The 24632-nt window shown below is 41.2% G+C and overlaps 1 protein-coding gene across 2 annotated transcripts; it reads right to left on the bottom strand.

Annotated features, from left to right (window-relative positions):
• Positions 1 to 419: 419 nt before the first annotated feature.
• Positions 420 to 23208, bottom strand: pds5a (PDS5 cohesin associated factor A; the record flags this gene model as incomplete). 2 transcript variants are annotated; one of them, XM_080520921.1, is made up of 33 exons in its annotated part: positions 23130 to 23208; positions 22042 to 22195; positions 13583 to 13786; positions 12988 to 13074; positions 12567 to 12664; positions 12208 to 12334; positions 11717 to 11797; positions 11385 to 11525; positions 10289 to 10404; positions 9582 to 9676; positions 9312 to 9457; positions 8911 to 9062; positions 8112 to 8225; positions 7794 to 7875; positions 7648 to 7696; positions 7397 to 7536; positions 6492 to 6607; positions 5855 to 5960; positions 5516 to 5676; positions 5144 to 5267; positions 4894 to 5052; positions 4682 to 4750; positions 4425 to 4561; positions 3971 to 4094; positions 3437 to 3641; positions 3129 to 3243; positions 2825 to 2957; positions 2499 to 2618; positions 2324 to 2386; positions 1987 to 2135; positions 1784 to 1871; positions 1428 to 1684; positions 420 to 979 (listed from the first exon to the last, which is right to left on the bottom strand). In XM_080520921.1, the coding sequence occupies exons 2-33, from the start codon at positions 22153 to 22155 to the stop codon at positions 976 to 978; spliced, it is 3876 nt and encodes a 1291-aa protein (XP_080377047.1). In that variant the 5' UTR covers positions 22156 to 22195; positions 23130 to 23208. The 2 variants fall into 2 exon arrangements, with proteins under 2 accessions (XP_080377047.1, XP_080377046.1); XM_080520920.1 differs by lacking the exons at positions 420 to 979; positions 23130 to 23208 and adding an exon at positions 22888 to 22954 and having other exon boundaries at positions 1424 to 1684.
• Between the last annotated feature and the right edge of the window lie 1424 nt (positions 23209 to 24632).

Raw genomic sequence — 24632 nt, 5'->3', positions numbered from 1 at the left:
GACGATTTCCACTCGATTTGAAAAGCAGGATTTACCGATGGGGGGAAAAATAAACTTGACAGTAGTACAAAACATTTAATTGTAAAAGGTGAAGAGAAACCTGAACACACTTGTAGGAACATCGTCTATGCATTCACAAGTGACGTAAAAACATGGATCAGCTCAGCCCCTCACTGCCGTCGAGCAGATTTAACGGCTTACATTTGTCATTTACACACCGAAAGTCAATAAAAAAAAAAAAAAAAAAAGGCCTTTGAACACATCGCAGGTGGAAGTGAAAAAGCCACCGTTAGTTTCTACCTGGCCTCGTAACGCCATTGGGAATGGCTCGAGCCGCTAAACACGGCAAAATTAGAAAGAAAACATTTTTGGTGCTGGTATATTTGTTCAATACCCCCCCCCCCCCCCCCGCAGCGAGGTTGTTTCATCAGGTTAAGAAAAGGTGTTAACTGGAAAGTTGCACAGGTGTATTTACAAAATGTAACTTTAAAACTGTCAAGATCTAAAAAAAAAAAAAAAAAGTGTGCAACACAAGACACAAGGAGGAAGAGGTCGGGAGACGGACAGTACGATTGGTTTTTTCCCCAGGGGATTTAATAAGCAACAATCATAATCAGATTAAAACGTTTGTAAAATGTCCATCCTGTTTTTCTTTCTCATAAAAACAGCTCCACAAAAGAAGCAAAGAGCAACAAACACAAAGGGGGGAAAAAAAATAACATGATTCTGAGTAAGACCTACATACAATGAGCTTCAATTTGAGACTACCAGGTGTTTAAAACCTTCTAGGATGTCAGTGCTGTGTGTGTGTGTGTTTGTTTGTCTTTGTATAAGTGTGTGTTTTAAGAAAGGTCCATAATGTATCCAGGAAAGCTTTAAGAGTCAGAGGAGCTTGTACATAAGGTTAGGAAGGTTTTTGAGGAAGGGTCTGGCCCATTCTCTACAGTCTTGATTTCACCTTCACTGGTTTCCTCTTTACCTGGAAGGAAAACAAAAGTGTGTCGTCAGAAGTAGTTGATGCGCACACGCACGGTCACAACGGGCTGTGATGAAAAAAAAAAATCTATGGCAATTTTTTTTTTTTTTTTTTTTTAACAGAATCAGACAGCTTTGCAAAGGTCCAAAGATTTTCCTTAAATAAATAACAATATAATGAGCATTTGCTGAGATCTTCCCTTACCACTGCTACAAATACAAATAATCCTGCTGGTACTATTACTACTGCTACCACTACCACGTGTGTTATTAACGTGCATCCTGTCACAGATGGACCGCAGCGCTAGCTCACGGTCGCCCTCACTGCCCCGGGGAGAGGATAACTGGCCCTGCAGCTCTACCCGTCTCCTGTCACTCAAACATGGCACCCGCAGTCCGTGTGGCCCTTTTCAACTTCAGACTAACGACGGATAAATTCGACTTGTGCTCACCTCTGTAAGTCAATCTGTCTCTTTGTTCCCTCGTCTTTCTGCTGCTGCTGTTTCGACATCTTGAGGTTGATCGATTCTGCCGACGGGTTGGAGTTTGGGTCGGCGGCTCTCTTTCGGCCTCTCCCTCCACCCGCTGCCGGCACCGGCGCGACCTCTTTTTCGGCTGCGGGTGCAGCGGCGGTCGTTTTCGGGGGGCGGCCACGCCGTTTGCCCGCCGATGCTTCTGCATCTGTGGTTGCATTCTGGCTCGGCTCCTCCTGAAAAACGAAAAAAGGGGGAAAAAGCTCAGATCAGGAAAAAAACCTTATGAGGTTGAAAAATGCATATTTGTGTGTGTGTGTGGGGGGGGGCTTTACCTTCTTCGTCTCGTCATTCTTGATGACTGGGTTTTCATTGTTTTCCTGCGCTCGGCTCTCTGTCGACTCGCTGGTCACGCTGCTGTTGCTGCAAGACCCATGTGAAGGTGCACAAAGGTGACGTGGTTATCTGATGACGCGCAGCAAGCGGGTCCTTGTGTCGACCCCGTCTGGGTGTGTGTGTGGGTGTGTGTGTGTTTTACCTGTTCTTGTTGATTGTTGAGCTGAGTGGAGAGGAGTTGGTGCTGGTGTTACTGCTCGTGTCGGACGCTGCGGTGGTTTTGGTGAAGATCCTCCTCCCGGGGACGGTCAGAGGTTTGTTCACGGCTCCCAACACCGGAGCGGTTTTCGGCTACACAACCAGAGAGAAGCAGTGATGCCGTGCGCCTCGCAAAATCCGCTGCTCACTACTCATAAGTTTTAAATGCGATTATGCAACCTCGACACAAGCAATTTGTTACAGCAACAATGACAACCGCAGAGGAATTTGGGGATCCAGTGCTCGTCAGTTACAAAGAAATTAAAATTTCAGACATTTACCTTCCCAGTGAGCAGCATTTGTCTGATCTCTGACGTGAGGTACTCTTTATCATTTTTGAAATCCTGTTGAATGAAGCAAATAAGACAAACGCTAATGAGCCTAAACCTTTAAAGCACGATATCAACGTGTGTGTGTGTGTGTGTGTGTGTGTGTGTGTGTGTGTGCGCGCATTGCCTTGTCCTGTACGATGAAGAACTTGGAGGGTAGTACAGGCTCTTTTGCACAATCCAGATGACACGCAGTGCTCTTGTTGGCGATCACGAAGAGAGCGACATCACAAACAATATACAGCTTCTGTAACCACAACATAAGACGCACCATTAGGATCAGTTGTTGACATTCTTCTCAGTAACATAAATGACAGTACTTATACTATAAATACATTTTGACCAGCAGACACTTCATAGAAGAACAAAAGTTGAACTACAGAGTCAATACTCCTGCAGGAAAAGCTCTGCCCGCAGCTTCGCATGCAAACTTTTGAATGCTCATTTGTTTACCTCATTGGCCTTGGCGTCATCGGGGCACTGAGCATCCTTTGTTTGCTTGATGTTCTCCACCATCTTTCTCAGAAAGGCGTGACTGTTGTTCTCATTCTTAGTCATCAGCACTTCTAGCATGAACCAAAGGCACCTGCACACACAGAAAGTCACTGTAATAGTCAACATCTATCCATCCCGCCTTCTTTAATAGTCTCCTTCTACACCCCCTCCTGAAACTCATCTGGACATCTGGATCCATGCCTTATGCATATTATCATATGAAAAACAACAACAACAAAAAACGGAGCATATCGTCACTCACTCTTTGATGTCTTTGAGCTGCTCGTACTCGTGTGGTTTTGTGAAGTCTGGGTCATGGGCCAGGAGGTGGACCATATACGGGACAACGTACTCGGGAAGAAGCGAGACAAGTTTTTCTAAAGAGAAGAGAGAGAACAGAGTTACTGTCTGTTGGCAGGTCTCAAGATTCATTTCTTTCTTCCAACATTTCCAGTCTACAAACAGAAAGCAGCATAGAACATTCAGCTCATGCTGGTGTTCTGGGGGTGTTCTAGAAACCCCAAAACAGCTGTTTGTGAGGAGAGGACCAGCTCCGGCCGGAGAACTGACCCTGAGCGAGGGGATTCTGTTTGATGCACTCTCTGCGGACGGAGATGTTTTTGAGGAGGCACTGTCGAGCATGGGCGCGGCGCTCCTTCACTGGGTCCTTGGCGCACAGAGCGAAGACTGCCAGATACTCCAAAGGCAGCATCAGTTTGACCAGAGCCAAGTGCAACTTCTGCGCAAAGATCTGACGGACCTGGTAGCACTCGTCCTGTATGCAACAAGCACAGCGAGTTAATCCTCGATGACGCCAAAGGAAATCGACACACCTACGCCATGGAGAAAAGTGATTTGCTTTGATTGACTTCTATGTAAAATGTGTACATCTTATGGTATTTGAAGGTGGTTTTCAAAATAAACACGTATCACATGCAAGTACCCACCAACACTGGTGGCTCTGTGACCAGTGAGAACAGCAGCAAGCATTACAGTACACTAGTCAATCACTTCTTTGATAAAGCCGAGCTTCTATACCGTCACACATTAAAACGCGAGCTATGAACAAAACCCCCTATGACGTGATGCAAAGGTGAAACTGACGTTGATGACGAGGCCACAGAGCTGAAACTGCTCAGGCGTGATGATGTCGTGGTAACATGGCTCCTGTGCGAGCTTCATAATGGCTCCGCCTGCGGCCAGCCTCAGACGAGACATGTCTGATTTACTGTGAGGAGAAAACAGAAACAAAGAGACCAAAGCTTAACAAATAGGACGAGCCAGCTTAGTCAAGATAACAGAATTAACTGATGAAGCCACTTGGATATGGGGCGAAACGTCTCCCAAGACAAGAGTCCAGTTGACCTGAGATTTTAACTTTTCCTCTTCAAGAGTATTCACTGATCTGTGCTACGATGTGCTTTCATCATTAAGCTAAAATAAAATTGCTTCTCTAACCCGATGTTTGATTAATCATTATTCAGAATTAAATGTCCTATTTTTGAACTCGCATGATTTCTATGGGGTCACCCTGACTGAATTTCAACCTGTGCAGTACCTGATCTTCTTCTGCTCCGTCAGGTCGCCCTCGCTGACCAGCATGGCTGACAGCAGGCGCAGGGTGGAGTTTGCAGACTTGGATTGGTTATTCTTCATTCCTAATAACCAACGCACCAGGAGCTTAATGGCCTGAACCTGGATGGCAAAAAAGCAAGACGAATTATTAGCATCTTTGCGTTACTACAACAACAACAACAACAACAACAACAAGCCTGGATGAGACTGTACTGAATGTAAAATCAACGCTGTACTCACCTTCGCTAGAACCTCGGGTGAGACTTCCTCATCGGTGGTCCACAGCTTCCCATTTTTGTTTCCCACAGACTGGAAACAGGAAAGACCAATTACATTTCCCCCCCCCTAAATATATGCATGGCTATTTTTTATAAAAATATAAAACTTGCGTATTTGATGGTTCACTTTTCAAAGAGATCTCTAGATTAGTGCCCGTTGTGAGCTTCACTTACTCTGTCGTTCATGAGCAGATCTTTGACGATGAAGTTAGCAACGATGGATTTCATTGGTGAAGCAAACTGATCTGGAGCCAGCATGGAGATGTGGCCCAGAGACACAAGTGGAGTGATGAGTTGCTCTGGTACATCAGCATTAAGACTGCGTGAGAGAGGCTGCATGATAATGGAGGAAGCAGATTAAACAAATTTCAGTTAGTATTACTGGACGGCTTCTTGCGAGTGTTAATCTGAAAAGGACGTCTACCTCAAAAATCTGCGCCAGCTGCACTTCCTTATTATTGAAGATGGCGTGGATACAGTGGACCGCCTGCTTGGCCTGGTGCGGAGTACCCCGCTTGGCTTTCTGATGCAGGATGGGAATAAGAGTCCTGGAGGATACATAAGAACAGGCAATTATGGAAAGAAAAAAAAAAAAACTGAGCACATGAAGGCCTGACTTCAATATAAAATGACAGTGGATGTTGTGTCAAAACACGAAGCTCAGAAATGATCTGAGACTTCACAGCATCCCCCCCAAAAAAGTGTACATGAACACAGAACGGGCGAACAAATCTGTTTAAGTTCATGATTCACATGTAAACAAACATTTTCTTCCAATGTTTGATTCGCGTCTTACGATCTGATCTGTTGTAACTCTGTCTCAATCTTCTGCCCAGTGTTTCTGAAGATCTGTATCGCTGCCTCTGCTACTTTGTCGTCCTCCATCTTCAGACATTGTAGAAGAGACTCGTAGGTCTCTGCGGAGTGGAAAGCTGTCGGGTGTGTGAAAGACAAGACCTGCAAACACAACAGGAAGGGTCAGTTAATGAATCACCAATCCTGACAGTTTAACAGAGCCTTCTAAGGCTCTGTTAAACATTATTGTTTTTCTTTCCTTGTCTACTACAGATTACACATTTTACATGTTTCCAAGCACCCCCTATTTATTATAGTAGATTCCAGATAAGTTGTGTACCTTGAGAAGCTCCAGTCCTGAGCGAATGGCTGTATCAGGTGTAACTCCCTCTTCATCGTCATCAGCTGTGCCCTCAATCGACTTATTCAGCAACTTTACCAGAGCGCTGAAGCAAAACAGTGAGAAGCACATTCTTATTTCTCTTCTGCTGAGCCCTTGTTTGGGGCATTTCCTGACACTTTCAAGCAGAGCAGATGTAAGAACTGAGCAGAGTCAGAGACATTGAATTCAACTCGTGCTCAACATTATGGAGCGCGTTTCTTCTCTTGTGTTTTTCCACAAAGCAGAAAGGGTTAAAGCTGTGCCCTGACCGGGGCCTGCAGTTACGCCACTCTACCACTAGGCGTCTCACTGAATTAGGAAAACCTGATACTGAAACAGTGTTACACAATGATGGAAACACACAGATAATACTTGACATTGTGAAAACATGCTGCTGGTCTGTTTCATGACTGCCTCAGTCTTGGTGACCTGTACAACAACACATTAATCAAACAGTGTTCACTCACCAATTCCATTCTTCAATAAAACTGACTGAAATATACTTTAGTGGAGATTTTATGCCCATATGCGAAGCAATACATTTGGTTTGTTTTAGCAATAGAACCTTGTAGGTGACGTGCTGAATTTTACTGACCTGATGGCCTCTGAGTCGATGTGTACGGGAGCGATGCGCTCCAGCAGGAACTTCACCATCTCCAGGAAAGGGTTTGTGGGCTGTTTGGGGAATGTCAACTTTCGTGTAATCTCCCTCTGCAGACAATATAAACAGTACATCATTATCACACGCACATTTCTAGATTAACTGTTGCACATTTGCATCCACAGTCACACACAAAACACACATCATTGTTGCCTCTAAAAGCACCTTCATCCATTTTTAGGAGAGAAACCCCACAATGTTACGTCGGCCACAACTGGATTAAATGCTGATTCAATACAATTCCCGACTTTGCCCACTATAAATAGTAAAAACATGCAAAATGTGACAATCACAGGAGCTGCAGTTATGCTGTCACTTCATGTCAATCTCATTGAATCCTTTCCAGTGGAGATATAAGGTTGTGAACAATTAATGCAATTATCAGATTGCTGTGGAGGTTTATATACACCACGAATATCATAACCCTAACCCTAATCTCATGTAGTGCTTAGCCAAGACTCTGATTGGATCAACCGTCCCTGATACGATTGTGATTTCATTCCAATAGGGCCAATCTCACCAGACAGAAGTGTTTACATGATGTCACTTTAATCAGATCTACATTTAAACAGATTGTTTATGATCCTATTGACTGCAACACAATGACAATCTGAATAGCAATCATTCTAGGTTACCAAGTTCAGACTGGATTCATAATTTCAGTGCTGTGATTCATGACGGCACGAGGTAGAAGACTGGTTGAAAAATTGACAGCAATGAGTCCTTTGTTTTGTTCAACCGGTTACATCAGTGTGTTGAAAATAACGTAATAAGGCTGCTGGGCTGATTGCTCCTGAGCACTGGAGCGAAGAGAACGAGTACGTTTGCCCTGCTCTTACCACACAGATCTCGGCCTGCTTGCAGGAGCAGGTCGGACTGATGAGCATCTCCAGCTGGACTCGCAGCTTCTCGTCCTCGCCCAGAACCTGGTTGAACTTCTTCATGAAGTCTTGAGCCTTTCCAGCATCCGGTAGGTTTTCTGGAAATACACAAGACTGTCAAATGGAGAACGTCGGGCACATGATTAACTACGATACATTTGATAAGAATTTAAAGAATGTAATGCTCATTAAAAGTGATTCCAACGTACTGGCAATACTCATCAGCTTCCCAAACATCGTCGAATTATTGGCCTCAGACTACCAGGAAATATAAAGATTTGTTAAGAGATCAATTAAAACAATCAAATCTGTGCCATTCTGTAAAAGAGGGGAGATCACTGGTATGTTAACAGACCACTGGCAGCTTGTGGAGGTCGAGCAGCTCTTTGACAAGGCCTCTGAGCATGTTCTGACATTTCCACATCTCATTCAGGGCTCTGAAAGCACAGATCAATTACGCAAAGAACCGGATTAGAGGTGGTGGAAAGACAGAGCTGATCAATAAATATCCCTGTACACGTACAGTACTTATTGACATACTAGTGTGTGGTTCTATTTCACGTTGTGTAAAGATACAGGCACGTGTTTGCAACGTTCTGCACAATGTGAGTTTAGCGCGACCACAGACCCCAGTATCTTTACGGAGCGGTATTCATGTTGCAGGGCCACTTACTTGACAGCATTTGTGTCCAGGCAGGCATAAAGGTAGTACAGACACTTCATCTTCTCCTCTGTGTCAAGGCTGTGAGGGACCATGTACTGAGCAAAGATCTTCTCTACTAATAACCTGCAGAGGAAACGGATAGTTTTAACTAATTATTTTAAAACACAATCTTGTACGACAAAAGAAAATGCGTTTCAAACTCTGAAACAAAAAGTCGAATTTAAAAAACAATTATGTTATTCTCCATTGACTCAGCAGAGTCTGTTTGGCTGATCCCTTTTTGTTTATTTTTGCATATTTTTTTTACAGCAGATGTAACTGAATGTCACTGCAACTTGCACCGTGGTCTTTGTAAAGATTTATGCTGAATGCTCTACAACAGAGCTTTAAACTCTTTTTGTGATACGTTAAAATCAAACTGGGTCAAATGTGTCATTTATTACATCTCCGTGTTTCTCTGAATTATTTCCCTGTTTGCAGTGTGTAAATCTTTTGTCCCAGTCTTAAAATTTAGCCCGACTGAATTTGTGCTACAGAACCCTGCAGTAAAGAGATATTTTGTGACAATGTGTACAAAGCTACATCAAATAGTCTGTCCATTCTGTTACTTTGATACTGCAAATACAAACAATGAATACAAGAATTTTAATTGAATTAAGACAACTCTGTAAACTGTCTACAGCGCTATGCTCCCACTGTCAAAATCAACACAATTAACTGATTTAATAAAGTATAACTTCTGAAATTCATAAATCAGTATCCTTACTGCATTGACAAATATCAGATCAATCCGGTGCTGTGGTCTTACTTGTCGTCGATGCTGTTCTGATAATAAATATGCAGCAGCTTGTCTTTGATCCAGCTGATCTTCTGGGCGGACTCCTTTCCGGCCTCATGGTGCAGACAGTATTTCTTATAAAGCTGAGCCAGGCCCATCATGGCTTCCTTACGCACGCGCCACTACAACAGGAGAGGGAAAAGGAAGCAGTTAAAAAAACAAAACGCTAAACTAAATCAAAGTATCAATATTGTTGTTGCTTTTTTCCAAAGAAAATTATTGAAAATTTCAGCATCATGACACAATAGATGAAATGTTCAATCTTCAGTGACATTTTCACGTTTCTGTGTTAATTAAACAACATTAACATTGCATTGTAAGTAACTAGTAAAGAAACACAGTTGTTGACCAGCTGTGCATATCTGACTAACCCTCTTGTCCAGGGTCCTCTCCCGTACGAAGCCCAACAGCTGATCATTGACCAAGTTCAGGTCCTTCCTTCCAGCATTGATGATGGTGACAATGACATCGTGACGGATGGCTTCCTCTGGGTCATGGGATCGCACCTTCAAAAACTCTGAATATGCAGGAAAACACATGCACACAAAATCTGTTAGAGGACAGTATTAAAAAAAAACAAAAAACTGGTCACATTCAAAAGGAAATGAAGACAAACTCCACTAACACACAATAAAGCTCACCTGTGAGGTCCTTTGCCAGGTCTGGGTGGTTCATGAGGCAGTGGCTGGCGAACTTTACACACTCTAGTCTGACTGGCACGTGGATGTCATTGAACCTGGAGAGGTACAATAGTCGCTTACAGTCAATTCAAACTGAAATAGGCATCGATTTCAAAGAAACTGGATACATAATCAAGAACCGGAGTCAGTCGAGACAAGTCAAAAGTCAGAATGAAACGTAGCAAATAGAACTGAGAATGAATGAAGAGAAGTTTCTCATTTGGACAAAAATTCCCCGCCACTATTGTGCTGACTAAACGTGCTCACATTCACTACCTGATTAAAGTACTGATTCAAATCCTGTGGTATTAGCACTCAATATTACACGCGTACAAATCTATAAACACGCAGTACGTAGTATTGTAAAATGTGGTGCTAATAACCAATTAAGAATAAATTTGCATTCTGGCACCTCTGCTAAATTATAATTAATTTCTGAACCCAAATAAAAGATTTCTTTCAGAAAGTCGCCTCTGTAAAAACTTTACCACACAATAATACTATTGCAACCTGACTCAGCCTTAAAATATCTATATGGTCCCTCAACCAACTTTTCTGTTTAGCATTTCTTCCAATTGAATTGCATCATTAATGTGGCTTTTCCATTAGTCTGTCGCGTCTGAACAGGAGGAGCGGCATCGTGTCTGTGAAGTGTTCGTGTGACTGACCGTCCTAAGAAGCACTGCCACAGCGGTCTGTTCTGTGAAGCCAGCTCAGAGTCTTTAGCCCCGAACAACTTTGCTAACAACCGCACCACAGCCAGGCGCTCCTCGCCATCGTTGCTCTGAGAACACAAAACACACATTTATTTGAAAAAAGAAGAAGAAGAAAAAAAAAAGTTGGCCCTGTCAAGTCATTACTGAACTTATGGAACTATAATCATGTGACAACGTTGTTCATGTCAAGATGTTCTAATTTCACATAAACAGCAAAAATTGAATTCTGACAACTATTTTTACATGCTGGCTGTTTTTTTTCTTCCATTTTTAGTTGTTGGCTTTAGTCTCTTTATCCCTTAAACCGTCCAGATACTTTTGGCTTATTGGTATCTATATTGTAGCAGAGAACTTTGATTGCCAATTAAAAAAAAGCAAAACACAGTAAAAAACAAAAGTTACTATTTAAATATGTCAATAAAAGACCATTTTGCTACAGCGATTTATGAGGCACTGAATAAGTGGAAGGATTTCCAGCAAAAACATCAACATGGTTATTGGAGGACTTCAGCAATGTGATTCACAGATCGAATGCAACACTTTTGGACATCGAAGCACACGGAAGGATAAAGGCTAAAAATAATTCTATGGTCTTCCTCTGCATGCATTGCCCTGCTTTGTGAATATCTGGCACCTGTATAAACCACAATGAAAAGGCTGCAGGCAGTCTGAGTGGGAAATTCAGTATGCAATGGCAACTCATCCAGCCTCTGTTGTTCACCTAAAGCAGATACGAGTGGGCAACAGAAGTCTGTTAAGCTCTTTATTTTTCTTTGATTTCATTCTTGTTTCCTGCCAAGTTTGACTCAACGGACATGGCTCGAGGTGAATTGAGTTTTGCACGAGTCTCTGTGGCGCCATGAAAGGCTTCATACAAACTCTTTGTTAATATTATGTAGTTCCGAGGCTTGTTAATAGGACTTGCATAAGCTAAAAACAGCCAACACCCGAGCGCGAGTTAGACGAGCCAATAAATGACAACACGTCTTGTCGAAGGCGAGGCATGATGCTTATTCTTTGAGAGGGAAACTGAATGAGCTGCGCTGACCTTCAGTTTGAACTCCAGCTGTGGCATAACAGACGTAAGCAGCATTGGGTCGATGGCAAACAGTTCCTGGATGAGGTCAAAGACGTGCTCGGATAGGTCCGAAACTGATGACTTGCCCATCACCAAAACCTGATTGAAGAACTGGGGAAAGAAAAAAAAACAAAGAAAGAACGAATGAAAAACAAAAAAAAGCCATCATAAGAAATGGAGCTAAACCCACATAGTCGACATTGACACTGATCGAATCCAAAAGTGTGCGCAAGAGACAGTAAAATACAGTGGAAAGTTGCGCAGAAGTAATACGCTCAACAATCTGGAATGAAAGAACTTACGTTTGCAATGCATGTCTCAATAGTCTGCACGGTCCTCTTCAGCAGAGTTTTAGCAAGATCGTACGCTTGCTTGTTCAGATTCTGGAAGGTGAAGAACTGACTGATTATATACACTAGTTATTTCACTTTAACATTCACTAACATGCAGAACTGGACGGTACTTGGAAACAAAACAAAGTTTATTATTTTGATTTCTGTAAGAAAAAAGGCTTTTGTGTTTCTTCGTCAGTGTTGGCACATTGCTGAGAGTAGTATGTGTCATCTGGCCGTGAATATTGCTCAACTTCTTTTGTCCACTTAATAGTGAAAAAAACAACAACAACAAAAAAAAAAACATCATGCCACCGATTGAAAAAAAATATTTAAAAAAATCACATTATTGCTGATGGAAATCAATCTTCATTTATAGAGCACTTTTCATACAGTAACTATTAAAGTGCTATCAAATGGTACCAATAGGAATCAGAGAGTTCAGTGTTTCGGCGTCTTGCCTTGTGTGCAGGGATGAGGTTGATGAGGATTGTGTCCAACAGCTCTTGTGTGACTCCATCTCCTTCCATGATGATAGAACTCATCAGATCCATCATGTGCATCTGTACCTTCTGGTTATGGCTGTTACTGTCAGGCAAGAGAGACGCGGACATGGGACATTTAAACTCTAATGCGATGAGTTTGATGGCAAAGTGAAAAACAGCATATCACAAGTGGCATATATAGGTGGGAGTAGATTGCTGAAAATGATCTTTACACATCGAATGAATTTGTTTGGCCTATGAAGATCGATTGGACCTAAAGAGATCATTAAAAAAAATGTTCTGTGGATACCAAGCCATAAAAAAAAACCTCTTACTTGATGACTGAGAAGAGTGTTTTGAAAAGCTGGATGAAGATCTCATTGCAGTCCTCCAACTCAAAGCAAATGTTGTACGATTTCACCCAGGCCAGGTTCTGAAGGAGCACAAAGATCCTCAAACATGTCCATTTATCTCTACTAGCCTACATTTAATATTGCCCTTAAAATTCAAACCATAAAGACGTGACAAAATAATAAGAGTAATTCTTCTGACTGATTTCTGTCAAGTGCCACTTCACAACCTTAAAAGCAAAATCATCTAATTCTATCATTGAAACCAGAGACTTTTGCCAATGTTTACATTTCTAATGCTGAAAGTTGATTTTAATGAAGTAAATAAATCAAACGATTTCAACACTCAAAATAAGTAGTTCTCCTTGCTTTCTTCCCTTGGTTTGTTACCCTGAGAGCACATTACCTCCAGAAGGTAAAAGTATCGGTTGAACTGAGGACTCTTGGTGTCTTCAAGCCCCTTTAATTGTCTTGTGATGAAAAGGAAGATGTCCTGAAAGAAAGAGGGCATGAGCATGAAAACACATAAAACACTTCAGGCCGTCTTCATGTCTCCATTAATGTCCTCTGAGTAAACATGAAAAATAAGCTAAACACAGGAAAAGTGTAAATTTATCAATTTGTATCAGTTTAAAATGACCAGAAAAACTTTTTAAAACATACTTCCCAAAAAAGACATCATGCTGCGCCGTATATCAACAACTAAAACCGAGTCCTGAATCCATAATTTTTCCCATGTCGAGTGAGTAACTTTAATCACTGATGTCATTACAATGTTAAAGTCTCGCTTTCGCAAACTTTAGGAGAATTAGCAAAAGATCAGATGATAAGATGAAGATCGAGGACACAGTTAAATATCTACTGAAACTATTTTAAAGACAAATAAAAACCAAACAGTCCAAAAAAAATAAAATAATGTAACTCGGATTAAATGTCAGCTTTTGTAATCAGAAATGTTCTGGACTGTCTCGGGAGCATTCCCTCCAGGGCGGCTTTCTGACCTTGAGTTTGTCATGGGAGGTGTATGGGGCCTCGGGAGCGTAGATCCTGAAGATGTCGGCCAGACAGCAGGCCACCAGCAACCGCACATCTTTGTTGGGGTTCCTCAGGAAGAACTCTGAGGCGAGGTGGAGAGCCAGGCCCAGATACTGCTGCTTCTCCTCCTCAGAGTCTTGATCCATGTCCATGTAGGTCTTCACCACCATCTGCGAGACGGAGCCACAGAAGTTGAGAGAGAGAGAGTTGGCGATCGCCTCAATGAGTCAAAATTACTATTAGATAAGTCTGTTAGTTGAATGTTTACAAAAGAAAAATGTCTAATCCCACGGAGACATCTGCACACATAAAACTGCATTAATAAAGCCACTGCTGTGTTTAGAGCAGGCCGATAGTGGAGCTGCAATGACGCTACAGAAATACATCAAAAACAGCAAAGACATATTGGTTGGAGAGGCTAGTTCATGTTGTCATGTAGAGAGCATAATGACATGTTCTCTTCCATTAAGTTGGACATTTCTATACTGTCGGCTGGTTTCCGAAAGGTTTAGTTTTTCTCTCTAAAAACGGCAACTTTGTGTGTAATGGAAATCTCTCTGATAAAATAAAAAAAAAGAAAGAAAGAAAATTACGAATCCACGGTGACAAGAACAGACAAAACAAACAGCAATTAAAGTACCTATCCATTGTTAAAGTATTATACCATTTGGGATAAATTATCTCTGTGGGTTTTAAGTTTAAAGCTTAAATTCACATAAAACTGTATCTGTCGCAACCAATTTGAGTTAGTACCATGTGCAAATGAAATTAAAAAAAAAAAATCCTAGAAGAAAGCAATATTTTTGATTGAGAGAATTTTTCAGTCAAGTAGCCAATTAATTAAAAAGAAATATTGAGATCATGAGACTGGCAACATTGTTGAGCAACTAAACAGAACTGACTTGAGTATATCGATTTCTGCTTTACAATTGTGTGGCTTTCACAGTTACTTGGTTGAAATGAAAGGGTTCAAATTAAGACCTGGATTTCCAGGATTCGAGGACAACTGCTCCACGAATGAGATTTCAGAATTTTTTGGAGAAACTAAATCCTGTACAACGTACATTTCCATATTATTTCTAACTGATATTTTATATATGTTTCATCTAGTATATGTCCATATATATTTAGTATAGTATCATATGGCTTTATATTCTCACGAAGAATGGTCTTCTTTGTGCGTATGTCAAAAGTTCTCCATGTGTAATCCCGCAGTATTTTTGTTTTTTTAAAACCAGCGTTTAAAGTCGATACCATCTTTACTAGCATAATGACATCGTTGTCATGCGCGCCGCATCAGAGTCACATGAAAGCTGCTGGTCCAATAGGAGAGCGCAAAACATCCAAGATTTCGGCGACCGCGATAGACCTTACTGCAGTTCGGAGGAGGAAAACATGACAAAAACTTTTAATAAGCCATCAAAAATATGTCATATGGCCCTGATATCAATAATACTGAAAAAGCATGTAATGTCGCTACTGTAGGAGCCCCGCAGCTCGTAAACGTGTCAGAAAGTGGTCTTCCGACGCATTAACGACGCATCACTCACAGCCATCATCTATGGAGTGGCATTTTCACTTTACGGCTTATTATTGTGCCAAATATACTGATATAGCTTATGTTTTTGTGTCAAATACGCTTAATAATCCTTCCAAATGTGTCAAATATACTTTGAAATCCAGTCCTTCAAATCAATAATGCTGAAAAATTATTTAGTGGTCGAGTTGTCCGGGTGTGCAGTTTCATGGACGAGTTGTGCACGGACGAGTTGCCTGTTCACCGATTTCCAGTCCTGATTTGAAGAGGACTTTTTTTTTTTTTTTTCTGTTGTTGCTTAAATCAACACAAAGAAGAACAACAGGAAATATCACTTACAGGTTTTATTCCAAAGCTTTATTTACTTAGTAGTGACAGTTACTGTTGTCTCCAAAGGTTGTATTCAAACCAGTCCTGAGACAGTTGAAACAGTCTCGGTCCTTATGGACAAACACGGTATGCCTTTAAGCGGCTGCTTCCTCCCTTTCAGTGTGTGTGTGTGTGTGTCGAGTTGAAGCAGAGCAGTAGAGCTTGCTAACAACCAGCAGGGATGGGGGATGGGCCCGCAGCTCCAACACACTGCAGAACAGAACACCACACTTATCTCACACACACACACACACACACACACACACACACACACACACACACACACACACACACACACACACACACACACACACACACACACACACACACACACACACACACACACACACACACACACACACACACACACACACACACACACACACACACACACACACACACACACACACAGCAGCAGAGTGAGGCTCTCCACACACAGACGAGTGTGTGGGCCTGTCGAGCTGCAGAGCGAGCGCCAATCTCCGCAACCTACATTTACTGGTCTGCTTTTGGATACATTTTTAGCTCGCTCTCAGGGCTTGAGCGACGTGTGTTTCAAATAGCTGCAAGAAACAGTCCAAGAGTCCACATGAACGAAATGTGTGACGGCGAGCTCCCTGTGCAAGTCATGCACAACAGCTGCAACCACCTGAGACATTTCAAAGACACACTAAATGCCCCAAAAGTGGAAAGAGTCACAAACATTTGTCCTTCTACCTTTGTTTCAGCCAAACAGGTGGCAGTCTGTTTGAATCATGGAAACACGGCTCAGCGTGCAGCGTTCATTAATTTTAGCAGCATGGTGGAGGTAAGCGGGCACCGGGATCCAGCTGCAGTACTCTCTGTAATAGGTCAAAATGGCAAAACATGACTCAACTCATACCAGAAAATTTTTTTTTTTCACTTTATTCCTGTTAATAATGTATCACTAAAACCAGAGTTGAGAATAATCACACAAAGGGACAAAAAGAACTATTTATATAGATTTTCAGCTTTGCATTACATGTCAAACTTGCAGAGCTCTTTTGTACTTTGTTAATTTCTCATCGTCAAAGCAGAATATGAAGCTTTAATAACCAACAAAAATCCCACCGCTTTTTTAAAATTTATTTTTTACATAAAACAGACAAGCCTGTTCCAAGTTCAAACACCCAGCCAGTTTGATTCAGATAACTATCCCTCACATTATTTAACAATTCAAGCAAAAAAACAAACAAACAAACAAAAAAAAACATCCCTCCAAAATCAGTATCACTTTATCTTGTTTAGACTGTTTGGGAGCTGGAGCCATTTCCACCTGATACACAGCAAAAGCAGGCTGACTGGTTGGTAACCTGAACTGGCTTCCAGTTAGAGATAATTAAACAACACAAACACCAAACCAGTCAATTGAAAAACGATATGGAGAAAACCCACACAGGCATGCAAAGAGAGAACATGCCTTTACAGAAGGCAACCACCTTGGTTCAGACAAAAAAAAATAAAAAATAAAAAAAGGGACAAAGTTTTCAATCAGTTTAGCTGTGAACCAAATTACATGGTCAGTTTGGTTCATTCCAAAACGGTAACGCAATTAAACTAGTAGAACTCGATAAACTGAGTCATTCGTACTTTCTTCTCCATTTTAGTTGATAAATATGAAACTTAAGTTTAAAGTTGAAGCTTTGAAGAGGATCAGTTGAGTTCCATTTCCTCAGCTGTAGGGAACATTTTATAGTCTTTACAAAGACGACTGTTGAACACAGACCCTGGCTTCTGGCTAACTACTTAAAGCTCTTCATTTTCTGTTGACAAAAAAAGGAACTAGGGATGCACCAATCCAGTTATTATTATTATTTTTTTTACTTCTGATCCGATTCCTGAATTTGAACATCTGCCAATACCAATATTACTCCAATGTCAGGGCTGTGCTTTAATATTATTATCATTATTGTTGATTTTATATGAGGCTGTAATAAACTCCTCTCTACAGTAAAGTATGAAATGTACAAATGTATACATGTATTCTCTCAAAAGACAACTTGAGGTTAGTATAAGGTCAGAAAAGGAAGCAATACAAACTTTTTTTGTCCACTTTGGACAATGTGGGGGGGTCTGCATGATGTCATCTTATCACAAAAATCTCAGAATCACTTTATTAATCCCCGGTGAAATTCTTTAGCAACGCAGCAAAAACAGCAATTTTTCCAGCTCTAATGCAACACAAATGATTGGGACTATTTTCAGGAAGTTTAGCGCGGAGTAGGACGCAGCTTCACGGAGGTGTGAACCGCCTGCTGCAGCAGAGGAGGAGCGAGTCGTTGCCGCTCTCCTCGGCTAGCTGGCGTTTTAAAACGGTGACGTCTCGCTGCAGAGCGGCCGCCTCGCTGTACAGCGGCTTTACAAACATCCACGTCGATACTTTGTGGCGTTTTGAGCCTAAAATACGTCCAAACGGCGACATGTTCTCATGAAAAGTCGGGGAGAATTTCCCCACTCTGGGACCCATGTTTAAACAAAAAAAAACAAAAAAAACGCCGCCTCGTATGGATGATTGGCCAAAAATTGTTAAAGTTAATAGATTAAAATTGTCTTTTTAATTACCAAGTCAGGCTCAGGCTGCTTCCCTGGAAGTTACTGCTTATGCCACAACATGTGACCTCGAGACAATCCAAGCTTTGAAACGTGAAAGGAAACCGAACAAGAGTATTCCTGCATCATTGGGAACACCATTATGATGTGTATGACGTTAAAACCAAAACTGGACTGCCTGTCCCACATGTACAATTTTCTACATTGATGAACACTGGAGGGACAAACATGGCGGGGAGTTCAAGTGTGTGCCTCAATTCGTCCCCACCGACCACTTCTACTTGATGTCTGCAAAGATCTGCTGGTTCCCTCAAGGACAAACGCAATCGCCAGTCTCTCTTTACACCTCCCAGTAGGGGTGTGTGATGTGGCAATAGATCGTGAAGGATTAGAACGTGCCGACGACCCGAGTTTCACATGTACCTGACCAACCAATCACAACGGATTAAGAGCGTGCCTGAAGGCTAAATGGGGAGTTGGTCCTGAAAAGAAGCCACACATCCGTTGACTTGGCTTTTACCCGGAAGACAAAGCGCAAACATTTGCGAAAGTGTGCACAGACACGGCTCAGACGTAATCCGTCCAAATGCGCCTCCTTTTCACGAGAAAAAACTCTGTCAGATGTCTAAGTGTTAACATGGTCTATAGCTGGTGGATTTTTAATAGTCAGGTTATAGACATTGGCAGTTTGACTTTGTTCAATTCACTGCATTTTCAGAGATAACCTCAGTTACTTAAGTTTGTATTCTTATTTGACTCTTTTGTCGAAGCTATTTAGTGCTGGTATACTTAAATCCTGTTAACATAGCTGCGGGAAATGATATTTTGCAGAATAGTTTTAGTTTGTAATGGTTGATATTTTTAATTTTCCCATTTGAAATAAGCCTCAAAGATTATTTGAATTACTTGGTATTTTGTTTTGTAATTTTGATTTCACTTTTCATGTTCATATTTCACCATTCAAGTGAAAGCTACCTCAAAAGCCAGTTTAGTTTTCATGTTGCACGCCTGTATTTTATCAGTGTTGTCGTTTACCTTTTGGTATTTTTTTTATGTTCTTGGCATATGTTGGCAAAATTGCACAAACTATTAAAATAGGTTCAGAACGGTTCTTTGGCCTAAAAGCTCTTGTTTTTTCCAGTTTGGGCTATGCTCCACATTGGGGGAAGATCTTGGTTGCACTGTTAAGAAACTTGCAATTTAATCTCCAAAGCCAATGTACTGTATAATAGAACAGTGATAAACCTGTGATTTTATTAGAAAAACAATCAGATGATGATATTTTTTGCCATATCGCCCACCTCTACCTTCCAGTGCCGGGTAATATGTAACACATAAGCAGGTTACTTAATCTCTTTTTGTGAGCTGTCCTTCTGACACAGAGACGGTTACTTAAAAACCCTCAGTCAGAAATATTGCAGAAACAGGAGCAAGTTCTCATTGAAACTTTACAGAGCTTTTTTTTTTTTTACTGGTCAACTGCAAGAAACTGCTGACAGTAGGCAGGTTAACACCTTAATTACCCTGCAGTGAAATTTACTGCATTTGTTCAGTTTTGTTACATGCAAAATATGTGCATTCTTTAGAGCATCCCCGGGGAAAAAAATATAAAACTCACTGTCCACTTAAATACTACAATCATCTGTTAGAACTTCAACCCGCATAAATTTTGCTATCACAAATCTCAATGTGCAATGCCTGAGATGGGCATCGCTACTGAATATGCAAATAAAGCGCTCAGCAACATTAAGTGTGGGTTAAATACATCTGTAAACATCTGTTGAATTAAGTCAACAAGGTCTCAATCAGCACATCTGTCCAAACGGAGGCAGTGAGTTTTGTTATGAATGCCTGTTCTATGGGAGGAAACCGTTCTACCAGACAACGCGGCACGTAAATACAGAAGTAGACAAATGCCAAGTTTAATTCCGGGGTAACAGATCCTACAAGCAATTCGGTTAAAGCTCCCATTGACTTTCCAATGTTCAGTTGTGAAGTTCGGGTGGTTGTTCGGCTTGGCCCGGCTGAAACTATACAAGTCTGGCACACTTTCATCAGTCTCATATTTTCACAGCGAAGGACTGCTAAGCGCAAAACACTGCAAACGTGACTGTACATTATCAGCCGAGCAGATGAGATACAGTCAGTGAACAAAGAAAACCCCCCCCCAAAAAACATTTAGTTGCTGAAGAGCCATGGGTTTGCCAGAATAGAGATAAATTGTTAATTTGGTAGATAACATGACTTTGCTCCTATTATAAGGGAGGTACAACAGCCTCATTAAGACCCCCATTTATTTTCTATAATATCTTCTATTTATTGTCTTTCAGCTGCTCTTTCCAGGGATCTTGAGCAGCGTGTTTAATTGAGCACAGATGTACATTGACCTGCATGACACAACACTCTGGGATTTCAACCAATGTCTTCACTGCTCCAACTTCTCGGCCAACACTCTTGTCTATATTCTATTATAAGTAGCAATAAATTGGGGAATAAATTCAAGGTCATTACATCTTTCAAATTGATATTTCACACAGCTCCCTAATGTTTTTTTTTTTTTGTTTCGTTGTTAAATTCAGGTCGTCTTAAAGCTTTTAATGCTGAACCTGCTTTTATACAACAACGTGTGCTTATTCGACTTGCATATAAATTCAATAGGTCAGCAGAATCTATTTTTATTATAATCAGCTGCTTTCGTTTAAACACAACTCACTGTTTTGTGCCCTTGTAGTAAAAATAGCATTAGTGCGGACTATTTGCTCATCATGTGTGCAGTTTGGGATCGTCCCATTTTTCCACCTTCAAGGGAAAACGATTAGGAACCAGAAAGGCCGGAGCCTTTTAAGTAATGCCACGTTGATATTTAACAACACAAGAATAACCTTGTTTTTATCAATAGGGGACTTTTTTGTTCCACATTACAATAAACACATTTAATTCCAAGTCTGCAATTGAATCCCTAACTTCATTAAACTGATACTCTCACAATTTTACATTTTGGATTGATCTAGAAAATGCGAATTAGATGGGCTATTTTGACTTAAAGCATTACCAAATTCCAACAGCTATTATAATAGTAAATCAGATGCTCAATAGCTTGATATTGGAATGTGAATTCCATAGCAGCAACTTGATTCTTAATAACAACATTACTTTTTCTAAATTGGTGTCAAGCAGTTCTTAACCTACATTGTTTATTTTATTGTTATGTCTCTTAGATCAGCGGCCCCCAACCTCCGGGCCACATTTGGTACCGGGCGGCACAGAAAGATCAAATAACTTACATTATTTACTTTTCATTTATTATCCGAGTCTGAACAATGTTTTATTTGGAAAAATTATGGAATACTCTCCATTACATTTGTCTATGACTCACTCTTGCTGCATGTCAAGATGCTTGTCTGTCACGTGATACAATAAACCCAGAAGCTCGCAAAAAATGTGAAAATATTGTCTGACATTAAACAGGTTCGTGGCGTAAAAAACAAAGTTTGAGGACAAACATATTCTCTGGGAGATTGTTTGCTCTCCAGTGGTTGAACTCTTTCACCTTCTTTGCTTTATTATGAGACCGTAAAGATCTCGATCTGGTCCCCCGTCTTCAATAATGACTGAGCATTAAAACTGTTTTCTTTTAATTCTTTATATTCAAAAGCAGGTGGAAAGTAACAAACTATTACTATTCACATTAAGTCAAATATGTTGCTATCGGTCTATTGATGGGGGGGGGGGGGGGGGGGGGGGATTATTATTAGTTGAGACTGTGTGCTTGGAAGAAAGCTGTAGAAATCTGAGAATGCATGCTGCTGTTAAAAATAATCACCACTAAAAACTGAATAAACAAGTTTCCAAAGTTAGGATGGGTTTGGCATCGAACCAAACGCTGCATAACGCAGAAGAGATCGACACATAGTAAACGGGGTTACTCCAGCAGGCCTCCCCACATACCTTTAATCGCTTGACCACCTCATCGTTGCTGATTTTGTCAGTGATCTCTTTTACTCCGGGAGGGTAGATGATCTTTCCATCCCCCGCCGGTTTCTGCTGTTGCGGGAACTCCATGCTTGTTGATGTGCGGGTCCGCACGGTCTTCTACTGGCCTCTATGGGTCAGAAAACAAAAGTTCAACACAACCATGCTACCGCACTTAACCAAAACCTCGATTAAAGCTACATTATTACTTGCTGATCGCCAATTTTACCCACTAAAATTGACAACACCAAACTCGTATATGCATGGATTTTACAATCCGGCGAACTTTGCGGACGAAAAGCCGACATTAAACGCAGCATCGTGCATATTATTAGCTTACATGCTAAACTGCCTCTGCTTGAACATCAGCTCTCAAAATACTCGTTATTTCTCCCAAAATGCGCCGTTTGGATGCCGAAACGAGTGCCGCTGACGCTGCGACACGGCCGCCGCGACGTGAAGCGCTAAACTGTGGGAAAGCCACTTTTGGAAAACAAGGCGAGAACAGCTGGTTGTGGACGTTTACTGTCATACAGGTTATCACAATTAGCTCGCTAGCTGCGCCGCCGTCCAAATAACATTAACGGCTGGTAGCATTTTGCGGGAAGTCCTGTTAGCAACTAGCGGCTATTCCACGTTAGCCGCGCTAACGGCTAGCCTAGGCCGCAAACTATTCAGGTGCCCATCACATCTCCAGCCACAATCACAGAGGAAGTGAACTATCCGATCATCTTCGCCCCGAACTGCCGTGCCCGTGCAGAGACCCTGCGCCTCACAACTAATACAACTACTTTCTGGAGTTAAAAGATGAAGCTGGTTTACTTGTTACTGTCTTTTTCCCAACTTCCGAGCATCGCTCCGTACTGCCGCTAGTTCACAGGCGGAGAAGGGTTTTCGCTACCGTCGCCCTGAAGCCCTCCTCTCACCACCAACTTGCCCCACGGATGATTTTTGAACACCCCCCCCACACCACTAAACAAATGCAAGATGAAGCTATTCTGAAAACACACAACTGCGACACAATCCCCGTGGCGTCTGCCGAGCGCTTGCTCCTCAGTATTTACCTCTCCAATAGGCCGTTTTAATTCATTAGTCTGACTCAGGTTGGGCTTTAGTTTTCGGCACAAAGCTCTCTGTCCGTTCAGTCAGTGCTGTCTGAGTCAAGATTGGTTGCAGAGCGCCCCCCTCGGTCTCTCTGCAGTACTGCAGCTCTGGCTACATGGCGGGAGCCGGAAACAAACACACACACACACACACACACACACACACACACACACACCTCTCTCTCTCTCTCTCTCTCTCTCTCTCTCTCTCTCTCTCTCTCCCTCTCTCTCTCTCTCCCTCTCTCTGTCTCTCTCTCTCCATCCAATCAACGCTGATATCAGATACAAAGGTCACACTTTATTAACTTACCATGTTGCCAATAGGAATCATCTTTGAATGAAGGGTTTTGATAAAGTAGAGACACCTAGTGGTCAATCTGTGCGTAACAACTAGAGCGATTCAACTTTGCAGTCCTTTGGTATATCTATATAAAGACTGTAATGCAGTAATAAACAGTGGCTGGAAACAACCACTTACAAATACCTTTTATTCAACGTTTATGTTTAACCAGGTAATTCATTTAAACACATTATATTTTACCTGCCAAAAGTCAAGGGCCCTTTGAAGGGGAGGGGGAGGGGACAGAGTACACGTTACATAAGTTTAATTACAAAATATTAGTGAAAATCAGCCAAGAAACAAAACTAATGAAGTCATATTTGGAAGGTAGTTCTGGATTTAAAACATGATTTCACTCACAATTTAATTTCTTTTTTTTTTTTTATCTTTTGATTGGAATCTTTTTAAATGTATGATTTTTAAACATACACATTTTTGAAAAAAATACTTTTGTATACTTCAACATTTGACTGCATATATTTCATACACACTTTTGAGTGGTCTTTGAAATAAGTACTCTGTACTTTTACTTGAATATTGTTCAACAACACTGCATGCATTTAAGGCAATATAACCATAGTTGCGTTTGAGTGACAACATTGAAATACACGTTCCACCTCTGGTATGTGTATTGCCATAGTTTAACAACTAATGTGAGATTGGAATAGTTTAACAACAACTAATGATTGAATGGTTCAGCCCGTTTTAGCTGCAACAGCAGATAATTCATGAATGGTTGTCAGCCCAGATGCGTTGTTGTAAAAACACCCAGTGTAACTTGATTACTACAGAGTAGATCTGGCTGGTGATCAGTAGTCCATCTTTTCATTTCAGCATTTTGGGGAAACATTAAATAGGGTTGCTGACTCATGACTCAGATCAGGGCCCTTCATTTAAGATTTGCCTGAAAATGTGTTGGAATTATAAAAATTCATAATTCTAGGTAATCATTTAATAATGCATGGAATGGGATCCAAAACTAATTCTGCTGCAAACAGACATAAACGACAAAACAGAGTTCGGTTTCAGTTCAAATTTTCATTTGAAACAAGGGAAAACAAATTAACCATATCGTTGTTGTTTTATCAACATAAATATTGTTGTATTGTCCATCTTTTATGACA

This window comes from Blennius ocellaris (assembly GCF_963422515.1).
Source record: "Blennius ocellaris genome assembly, chromosome: 3".
Lineage (NCBI taxonomy): Eukaryota > Metazoa > Chordata > Actinopteri > Blenniiformes > Blenniidae > Blennius > Blennius ocellaris.
This window is presented reverse-complemented; position numbering and strand designations above follow the sequence as displayed.